The sequence below is a fragment of the Lampris incognitus genome, chromosome 9, assembly GCF_029633865.1.
Source record: "Lampris incognitus isolate fLamInc1 chromosome 9, fLamInc1.hap2, whole genome shotgun sequence".
In the NCBI taxonomy this organism is placed as follows: Eukaryota; Metazoa; Chordata; class Actinopteri; order Lampriformes; family Lampridae; genus Lampris; species Lampris incognitus.
In genome coordinates, this window is record NC_079219.1 from 5,074,704 (window position 1) to 5,085,657 (window position 10,954).

General features: G+C 44.3%; 1 protein-coding gene across 2 annotated transcripts; it reads right to left on the reverse strand.

Annotated features, from left to right (window-relative positions):
- Positions 1-945: 945 nt before the first annotated feature.
- Positions 946-10,845, reverse strand: snip1 (Smad nuclear interacting protein). 2 transcript variants are annotated; one of them, XM_056286570.1, is made up of 4 exons: positions 10,545-10,845; positions 2,972-3,092; positions 2,204-2,763; positions 946-1,964 (listed from the first exon to the last, which is right to left on the reverse strand). In XM_056286570.1, exons 1-4 carry the CDS (start codon positions 10,700-10,702, stop codon positions 1,706-1,708), a joined length of 1,098 nt encoding a protein of 365 aa, XP_056142545.1. In that variant the 5' UTR covers positions 10,703-10,845; the 3' UTR covers positions 946-1,705. The 2 variants fall into 2 exon arrangements, with proteins under 2 accessions (XP_056142545.1, XP_056142544.1); XM_056286569.1 differs by having other exon boundaries at positions 2,963-3,092; positions 10,545-10,844.
- Positions 10,846-10,954: the final 109 nt, after the last annotated feature.

The window sequence follows — 10,954 nt, forward strand, 5'->3', positions numbered from 1 at the left end:
TATTCTGTTTTGTTACATATATCTGAAAGTTACTGAATACATATTCTGTTTTGTTACATATATCTGAAAGTTACTGAATACATATTCTGTTTTGTTACATATATCTGAAAGTTACTGAATACATATTCTGTTTTGTTACATATATATCTGAAAGTTACTGAATACATATTCTGTTTTGTTACATATATCTGAAAGTTACTGCATAAGGATTCTGTTTTGTTACATATATCTGAAAGTTACTGCATAAGGATTCTGTTTTGTTACATATATCTGAAAGTTACTGCATAAGAATTCTGTTTTGTTAACTATATCTAAGTTACAACTGAAAGCTCTTATTTTTGCCCCAAAGAGTGAATAAATGCTATAATGCAATTTAAAATGCAGTTTCTACTGTTTCTATCAAATTGCAACCCCCCTCCCCCAAGATCAGGTGGAGGGGTCCTCAGGGTAGATCAAAAATACGCAGGGGGGGTCCAGGATCCCAAAAAGGTTGAGAACCACTGCTGTAGAGGCTCCCGGATCCACACAGAGGATGAACTCCACACAAAGGACGAGCCGGGACCCCCCCCCCCCAAGGTTGGACTACCCTGGGGCTCGAACCCAGCACCTTTTTGCTGTGAGGCGACCGCGCTAACCACTGCCCCACCGTGCTGCCTGTTTGAGAAGCTACAAGTGGAAAGTCCTGGTCCCTGTATATCTGTGTGGGGCCCTGCTAACACAGATCACGGGTGGCTACAAATAAGCGAACAGAACCGGATCTTTCCACCGTCTTTTATTTACAAAACCAAACAGAGGAGCTACAAAATGAATGCCGGCATCCTCGAGTCAGTAAAAAATAAAGCAGTGAGAGAATGTTAATGAAATACACACAGCAGTATCTTCGAAGGACCTTCAAACACCAAAGGGGGTATTTTTCTCGACACCACAGAAGCACAAGAGGCAATACAAAAACAAGCTGTTTTTATTTCCTGAAAACAAACGACGCCTATGAATATTATGACTCCAGAATCCACACTCAGAAGATCCTGTACATGTACACATGTAGCCCCAATGTACACAGTAGGCTATCTTCAGCTAAGCTTTGTACACGATCCTGTCATTTAAAAATATAATAACCTGTTGTATGTGTGCGATGGCGCCACCTGGCACTAAGCACTTGTATTTCTTGCGAGTGCTGTCAGATGTACGAAAATCTACTTTGATCACAGTTATCATGTGGACCTTAACGCAAACTTCCTGAGAATAGGGAGTCTTCTTTGAGACAGCTGTGGCAGGTTAAAGCGGTTTGACTTACGAATGCTGACCCCATCACATTACCCCGTTTTGACTTGTTTCGTCTGAACCCCCCCCAACACTGTCAGTTCAGTCGGTCAATTCAGTCAGTGCGGATAATGTGTCGACTGACGACGACCATCTTCTCCAAGGGGTTCTCACGATTTATTTGATCTCGTGAGCCTCCACAAAGGACAAATTCGACAGTCTCGACACTTGTTTTATTTAACCTCGGAAAAGAAACCTGTATGGGGTAATTAATTGAGTTTAGTATCCAACTGCCCTCTACTCTGTGCATACTTTGTACATCACAGCAGCGAGAGTAAAAAAAAAAAACATCTTCAGAATAGTCATTTTCCCTGGACATACCCCAAAGGAGTCCACTTTGAGAACTACCGCTCGGTGACTTGGGTATTCGCTCCAACGGGTTGGCTTACTCGTCAACACCCTCATCATCATCCTCTTCATCCTGCTTAGCGTCTACCTCGGTTGTGTCGGAGAACTCGTGCAGGAGGACGTACTCCCGGCTGCTGAAACCGAACTTGAGCACATCTTTCTCTTTGAGCTCGTAGTAGCGCTGGGCCTCAATGCGCTGGTTGTTCAGGTAGGTGCCGTTGCCGGAGCCCAGGTCAATGATGTAGGGCTTCACCCTGCGGCCAGTGGTGCCATCCGCACGTGTGACCTCCACAAGTCTTTGGAAATGTAAAGAGGGAAAAACAGAGCTTCATTACCCAGAGTGCAACACGCAAAATAGTCAAAGCATCAAAGAGCGCTGACTGACTACAACATAACGAAATGATGCCTGAGAAGGGGTTGATACAGAACCAACTTGTCTAAATTATTACCAAGTTTAGGACAACCAACCCGCGTAAGAGGCTGTGTTTAAAGGACACCACTGATTGACAGTCTACTTGCAGACTATTGTGCTTACCTGTACTGAAACACAGCATGTTGTTTAGAGCAAGATGGGTGGTCGATGGGAATGTCGGCTATTTTTCTCTGCCGCCCCAACAAATAGGCACTCTGTCTGTGAATGTACATGACGGGAAGAGGCTCATCATTCTTGAACGGGTAAAGTCGCCACCGACGCTTAGGGATGCGAGCCTCTGGCGGCTCGTTGTACTTGATCACCACTCCTCGGAACGTGTTGGTGTCTTCCGTGAGTGCCCCTGACAGTTCAAAGTTGGGTTTTTCTTTGTCAGCTGGAGGGGCATCGCTGCCCTTACCACCTTCTTGAGGCCGACCGAAGGCGTGGTCTTGGTCTTCTGGGTTTTCCTCGAGTCTCTGGCGGTTTTCTCTGCGTCGCTCATCCTGCTGCTGTCTCTCAGACTGCTGCTGTTGGAAGGTCTGAACATCCCTCTCACGGTGTCTCTCCCCCCCACGCTCTCGCTCCCTTTCCCTTGGTCTGTCTGACTCCCATCGGCTCCGTCTCTCCTCTGACTGGTCGTTTCGCCTCCTACGCTCATCACCACCACGGTGTTCCTCGCGTTCCTGTAAGAGGGGATGAAGTAGGGGGTAACGAAATTAGGCTCCTGATGATAGATGACTCATAGATGACTCTTTGGAGTGAGACTACCACAAACACTGTGTGGTAAATACTAACAGAGCTGAACGTGCAACATTAAATAACACAATTTGATAGGTGGTCCCTGCCCTACATGTCCTTTTTTAGAATATATGACCAAATCACCCGCTTTACTGGGATACTGGCAGTACGGTGGGGACTTCGGCTCCGCCTGTTTCTGGGAGATCTGCTGCTTCGTCTCACGGGTGACCTCTCCCTTCTATCTGGTGAGTGATCCCTTGACCTTGCAGGTGATCTACAATAAACACAAAACAGGGTAATAATGAATTTTGATAGGTAGAATGTTTGCATTTAAACATAATTCCCTCTTACCATTAGTTGCAACTAGCAAAAAAGAAGGTTGTGGCTCCACCTAAAAAGTTCACTTAATGGCTGAGAAAAAAACTCAAGCCAGGACTCCGGGTTTGAGGACTGCAATGAGATTGGGATCCCGTAAAGCTTGCGGGAGCGGGGGGGGGGGGGTTTAACTTTGTTGTGGGTGGAAGCAGGTGGTCAAGAAATAAACTGCAGGTCCTGGGCTTTAGCTAGCGCTAACTAGAAGCCAACAGATGAAGTTGATTAGAAGGTCAAAGCAGGTCATTACAATACAAAAGCAAAGCGAGGCAAGTCTGACATTTGGAAAAATTTCTCGGTAGTTACAGGCAAAGATGGAAAGAAACTGACTTTGTCAGTTGTGACAAATGTGCAAAAGTATTGATCGATAACGGGCACAAATCTGGCACCTCTGGTTTGAGGAGACACACCTGCTCCGTTCTCCCCGGTCAAAGTACGCTCTCTTTCAAAGATAGTTAATATATGCAGGAAGAAGCACTATCGAGAAATGTGTCACACTAAGCTGTAGACTTTCAGCTGTATGATTCCATCACAGGGAAAGGCTTCGTTGACATTGTTCAACACGTTAATATAGCCACTAAATTGATGTAAAAGATGTAATTATGCACTAGAATGTAATTTTGCTAGGTTATTACCGTAAAATAATATGACAGTAAAATAATGTGTTTCCCTGCAGGACAGAAGCCACAAAATCAATGGAACTCTATTCTGCGGGCGTGAATGGTCAGTATGTCTGTAGGTGTGGGCAGAGGAGGACACACACATTGCGGGAGCAGGAGGGAGTGTAACACACACATTGCAGGAATGGGCTGTAACGGTCAGAAATTCAGTGGGAGCAGGATTGAAAAAACAGTCCTGCACAGGGCTCTACTCCAGGGTACGACCGTTTTGGTCGCACGTGTAACCAACAATCTGTCAAGTGCAACTAAAAATTTCATTGGTCACACCAGTGCACCTGAAATTTAGCACGTGTTTGTGTGTGTGCAGTATTGTTTTTTTTCCCACCTGCATCCTGTGAAGACATCCTACTGTGCCTCTGAGCCTAACTATCTCACGCCTCACGCCTAAACATAACCAATCTAACCAATGAAGGCAACCACTACTAGCCAATCAGAGGCGGAGCAGGGCGGGTGAATAAAAATAAAGCATTTGTGTATGTGTGAGACCATGCCCTGTACTCCTCCTCTAGAGACATCACAACCTTAAAACAAACGGGTCATTACAAAATGAAGAGAAGTATTTGATTATTATGCTGCGGTGCCCAGGGGCAGTTGCTTGGTTTGACTGGTGAGATTTATGATAGCGTCTCATCAGTTCCTTTTTAAATGAGTGCTTTATTTATTATTTCTATTATGAATTATTATTATTATTATGTGGGGAGGATTCTATTGGCTTTTTTATATATATATTTTATTTTCAGTTTTTCGGTTTTATATTCAAGACACACACAAGATAAAACAAAACAAAACAAAAAATAACAGACAAACAACAAAAAAGAAACAAGGGGGAAAAAAAAGCTGCCAGACAGATATAGGTACATAATATAACTTGGTTCACAGCAGTTTTCAAGAAATTACACAGGTATTACAAGAGTACAGATAAAAGGTAAAGAGTAGCGGGTTGCATCACTACAGACTGTGATTAAAAATAATTTTTCTTTGAGATAGTCAGTGAATGGACCCCGTATGTTCAGGAATCTGCTGGGCGCTTTAGATTTATGGAAGCGTATTCTCTCCACCTGTATGATTATGATCATTTCATTGAGCAATTTCTGAAAGCAGGGGGGCGTAGGTCATTTCTAATCTGGTGGATCATTTTCTTTGCAGCTACCATGCCAAGGATGTTATTGTTTTATTGTGTGAAGCACTTTGTGTTACATTTGTTTGCATGAAAAGTGCCATACAAATAAAGTCTGACTGATTAATATTTGATTCCTCAGAATTTACCTGTACATAAATATCTTATGAAAGCACCAATAGTTACCCCCAAAATATCATTAGTCATCCATAGAGGTAGTCAGTCGAAAATACCGTTATATTTGATTTTGTTAATATTGCAAAGTCCGACTCAAGTACCACCATTACTGCTGGTTTTCTATTCTGCCAGATAGTTAATTACATGCACCTCAGCTCTTCCGGGTCTAAAAAAGTCAAAATGTCAAAAAGACATGCATGTTAGGGTTAATACCCCTGTCTGTGCCCCTGACTGAGGCATGGCAAGAAGAACTGGAGTTGGTCCCCGGGCGCTGCACGGCCGCTGCCCACTGCTCCTAGCTACACAGCTAGGATGGGTTAAATGCAGAGAGGAAGTTCCCCACAGCGATCAATGTGGTATATAAAAATAAAAACAAAACTCACTTATGGAGGTTGGGACACCTGACACAACAGGTGAACGGATCTAGGTAATGTGTCCTGGCACCGTTTTGTATGGAGAAGGGCAATATTGACAAAATCAAATATCACAATATTTTTGACTGAAAACCTCGATATTGATAAGAAAGCCACTTTATTTTGTCATTGTATTCTTACAACGAATTGTATTATTACAATGAATTGGTTCTCTGCATTTAACCCATCCTACTGCACAAAAGCAGCAGGCAGCTACAGCACCCGGGGACCAATTCCAGTTCTCCTCTTCATTGCCTCGGTCAGGGGCACAGGCAGGAGTATTAACCCTAACACGCATGTCTTTTTGACGGTGGGAGGAAACCGGAGCACCCGGAGGAAACCCACGCAGACATGGGGAGAACATGGAAACGCCGCACAGAAAGGTCCTGGGACGGCCTGGGGTTCGAACCCAGGATCTTCTTGCTGTGAGGCAACAGTGCTAACCACTGGGCCACCGTGCCGCCACATCGGTGCCTTCATAAGACGCTTACACACAAGAAAATTCTGAGAAAGGATCATTAGTATGATGACCAAGGAAGTAGAAGCATTCACTGTTCACTTCACTCTGCTAAAATGGGCGGCATGGCTCAGGAGGTAGAGCGGGTCGTCTAGTAATTGGAAGGTCACTGGCTCGATCCCTGGCTCCTCTAGACAGCATGTTTGAAGTGTCCTTGAGCAAGACACTGAACCCCTAAACTGCTCCCGATGAGCAGGCTGGCACCTTGCATGGCAGCCTCCATGATCAGGGTACGAATGTGTGAATGGCTGAATTTGAGGCACACATTGTAAAGTGCTTTGAGTGGTTGGTAGACTGGAATAGCGCAGTATAAATGCAGTCCATTTAACATAAAACAGTCAAATTCAGAATACTGTATCACTTTACTTTAAAGCAGCATGGAATAACATATAAGTAATATCACAATATTATGTCTTTATGCATGTTCAATAATCCAGTTAAGGAAATCCCAGAAAGTTGAATCAGTTCATCTGGACATGTTTATTGAGAGAAACGTTTCAACGCTCATCTAAGTGACCTCTTCAGCCTCAACTGACTGCAGGTATTCCCATCCTTATAAACAATACAGTGGCATAACGATTTAAAACAACTATCCGTTTCATATGCAAATCGCCATGACCATTGACTAGTTACAGTGGCCATGTGTACTATTCACAGAGGATTGGGGAATAGTTGCAATCGCAGCATTGCACATCAGCTCTTCTGTGTTGTGCCATCCTCTTGGTCAGCATGAGCATTAAAATTAAATCTCAGGATGTACCACATTTCACCGACCACATTAACTCTGTGGACAACCACATAAAGCCCACCAGGGAGGATGTGACAAATGATAGGTTAGCCTTCTTAGACTGTGAAATTGCAATTGGTGACGGGGGACATTTGATTGTTGATGTTCACCGTAAACCAACACATACTGATCAGTACTTAGGGTTTGACTTTCATCATCCACTGAAGCACAAACTAAGAGTCATTAGGACGCTGTACCACCGAGCTGACAACGTCCCCATCGGCACAGCGGTCAGGGAAGCGGAGGAATCCACAGGCCAGTGGCCACTCTTTCCAGGATGAGGATGTTCACATCCTTGATAGAGGAACACTGGTTTGAACGGGGAGTCAAAGAGGCCATCTATATGAAGAGGGAACAACCATCCCTGAGCTGAGGCATGGTGGTGGTGGGGGGGCTAAGAGTACATCTGTTGCCATTTTACAATGCTGTGATTGCAATCATTCCCTAATCCTCTGTGAACAGTACACATTGACTGCATTTACATGCACAGTTAAGTCGAGCTACGGTTATAGCTCGATTAGGCCATATAATTGGACTACTGTTGCCCCAGTATACAAGCACCGGGGGAGAATTGATTTATTGACGGAAGTATGTCCGACCCCGGTACAGTAGGTGGCGATATGCCCCCTTTCAGTTGGTTGCTACTGGATCTTCTTCCGGTTGGCCTATTGCGTCACATACCAAACAAGTGAAAACAAGTTAGCAAGCGGGTTCCATGTGGAGCGGTGAAAACATGGACGACTTTACACCGCTGTACATTCCATATATATGCTACGCTTTACTTTTGGTACAAATGAGACGCACGCTATCCCTGATGCTTATGGTGATTTCCAAAGGCAGAAGAAAACGCCGTATGCTCCTGGAGTGTTCCAACCACACGACTTCGGCTATGCTCCACTTTGTGCCCTCTTTACTACCATGGGCTTCTCATACATGCTGGATACGGGTCAGGAGAACAGACTGGTGGGAGAGGGTAGTTTTCAAAGAATTTTCTGATGGCTGTACTTTAGGACAGTGTTTCCCAACCCATTCCTCAAGGAACCCCTATCCTGCAGATTTTCATTGTAACCCTGCATAGGTAGCCCTGCTTGTACTTACTCAACCAATCATCTCACAGCAGTTAATTATGCAAGGTGTGCAACAGCTGACATAATTCATTCCTGATTGGTTGAATAACTACAAACAGGTACCTATTCAGGGTTGCAAAGAAAATCTGCAGGATAGGGGTTCCTTGAGGACTGGGTTGGGAAACACTGCTTCAGGATATTCAACTCATTTAGCTGACACAACATAACGTTTGTCTCCTCGTCTGTCCAGAAATGCGTGGTTCTCGCTCCAGGACTCGCCATGTCGATACTGTTGATACTATGCTGTTCGACGTCCGGATGAAAGACCGCCGCGGGAACTATGGATCCTGCGCAGAATGCCCAGGCCAGTTCAGGGCCGGTTGAAGCGTGTAAATGCCAGAGTAAATCAATCCCCAACCGCACTATCTAGGTGTGTTAGTCCCACTTCGAGAAATTCAATTTAGTACAATTTCAGTTGGACTAACACATTTACATGTATTTTAAAAGTCCAGTTTTAGTCGGACTAACACAATAAATCCACTTCTTCTAACATCATGTAAACGTACTGATTGTCATTGTAACTCTAGTTAATGGTCACGGCAATTTGCATATGAAACCGATAAGTGTTTTCGGTCATTATGCCACTGTATTGTTTATAGAGCCCTTATCGCGTGACATAAAAGCTGCGCTGTAAACAAGATGCGCGCGCAGAACGTGTGGCAAAACGTCGCCAAGAAACAATGCGCGTACCTCTGACACTCACAGATGAAAGCGTATAAAACTTAAATTAAATGGAGAAAAGTTAGAAATTTGAGAAAATGGAAATCTCAGAATATGTTGAAGGTCTAAGCAAGGAAGACAGAAAGCATGATGAGTTGAAATGTACGCTAAGCACTGGAGAAAAACTTACCGATCCATTTATGCTCGCTGAAGCTCAGTGGACAAGTGATACCACGAAGTTGCCAAACATCGGCTGGAGGGACGTGACTGAATACCTCAGACACACCAAGTATATTCACGAAAGAATCGATGAAGGCATACAAGTCTTCAGAAGCATACAATTACTTTGTTGATGAACATGTCCAAGACTTCGTTTACCATCCGTTATCGAAGGAAAACAAGTTTTGCTTCATCAAATCAAAGGTAAGCCCTCGTAGTTTGTTTGTACAGTTGAATTGTTTGTATTCAACAAAAGCTGGATTGTTTGTACGGTTATGAGATCGAGGCTGGAGTCAAATTATGACCTCAAACCGGTGTTGTCTGATTTTCAGGACTCGTGACTCAACTTGGGATTTGAGCACTGATGACTCGGACTTGGACTTGAACACTGGGGACTCAAGACTCAACTCGGACTTGAGGTTAAGTGACTCGATACAACACTGGTGTGTGTGCACATGCTTGCGAGTGCATTTGTTTGGCTATTGTGTCACAAAGTAAATAGACTCCCTTTGACGTGGCGACAGCTGTGTCATTTTGTTTCATGTAGACCTTTTTTATTTGTATGTCAGCTTTTTATGGTGCCAGAGTGGAGCACTGGAGCCCATCTTGGAACTCGACTCAGACTCAACCTTGATGACTCGGGTAATGGAGACTCACTTGGACTCTTTGGGGACTCGGACTCGACCTCGAGGTTTAGTGACTCGACTACAACACTGCCTCAAACATAATGACACAAGAAAGCTGATGAAATCGTTGTCAAACTTGAGGAAGGCTAGGCATTAACAACTCAAATTTTGGTTTGGCAGTTGCTCTATTAGGACAGTATCACATTTAGAGCTGTTACTTACGTATGTCCAATCACAATACTTATTTGTGTAAGAAACGGATACATACCAGACATTAAATGTTCTCTGCAAATCTTGGCGTTTGATATTTGCTCTTCTGACCACGTCTTCCCGTCCTCCCGACGGATCGCATGAATCCCCGCCTGTCTTCTTCGTTTTTCGATTGCGGTTTTCCCTCTCGGCATGCGATAACAACGCAGACCCTTGTTTTTACCTTCTTTACGATTTGTACAACCGACAGCGCAACAACTGCGAGGCACTTCGTTTCGTTTTAAATCAATTTCTCCGCGACGTTCTCTTCGAAATGACCGTAGTAACGTTTACAATCGCAAGACTCGTGGCGCCTTTTTGCCTCACAATCTGCGCACGCACGTTTGGCGCACGTAAACAAGGGAACGCGTCTATATGGGTGGGGATCCCTGCAGTCAGCTGAGGCCGAAGAGGTCTCTGAGATGAGTGGTGAAACGTTTCCCCCAATAAACGTGTCCAGGTGAACCGATTCAACTTCCTGTGATCACAACATTACTACAACTATAATCCCAGATCATATCTGTGCTTCACGATATCGATATATTGCCCGACTTGTTTTAAATCGTCATTGTTTTTGCGGTTCCATTTTTTTATTATCATTTTTGATGTTTATTTATTCTGTCTGTTTTCTTCCATCGTTACCTTCTCTCTATTCATGCACTTTCACTCATGTAAGGCGTAACGCACATTAATGTAAAAAAATGTGTCATTTTAATAACGTTTGATTAACTGGTCGACTGGCTGATCGATAGATTGAAAGGTAACCAGACGATATGAACTACCTGCTCCCTCTCCTCCTCGGGCTCGAGTCCCCGGCGGATCTCGGCTTGGAGCGGCGTGATCTGTGCGGGCCGTCGGGGCTAAGCTGCTCCTGTTTTATCTTCACTTTAGGCTCACGCATCGGGGACTCCGCCCTCCTTCGTCGCCTTTCTTTATCCATCTTTAACGAATTTCTATAAATTCAATCATCAAATATCGAGCCGAACGTGAAAAATATGTACATCTTACTGGTATTGTACTTGAAAAAAGATTCGGAAACTTCCACTACGACGAGCAACTATTGTCATAATCGGCACTTCCGCTTCCTCTAGCGCGTTGAAAACACACCCCGGCCTTCCCCCACGGCCCGTTGTCCGGTAGTTCCGCTGTAACACCGCCGCTGATTTTATCGTTATGTTGAATTCTTTAAAGA

What these genes read in the sequence shown, in the direction of transcription:
- snip1 (XM_056286569.1), bottom strand. Translation starts at nt 10,702, where the DNA reads ATGGATAAAGAAAGGCGACGAAGGAGGGCGGAGTCCCCGATGCGTGAG. An exon ending in CCAGTATCCCAGTAAAGCGG is followed by an intron (nt 2,764 to 2,962) that starts GTGATTTGGTCA and finishes CCCCTCTTACAG; the next exon opens with GAACGCGAGGAACACCGTGG. An exon ending in CATGCTGTGTTTCAGTACAG is followed by an intron (nt 1,965 to 2,203) that starts GTAAGCACAATA and finishes ACATTTCCAAAG; the next exon opens with ACTTGTGGAGGTCACACGTG.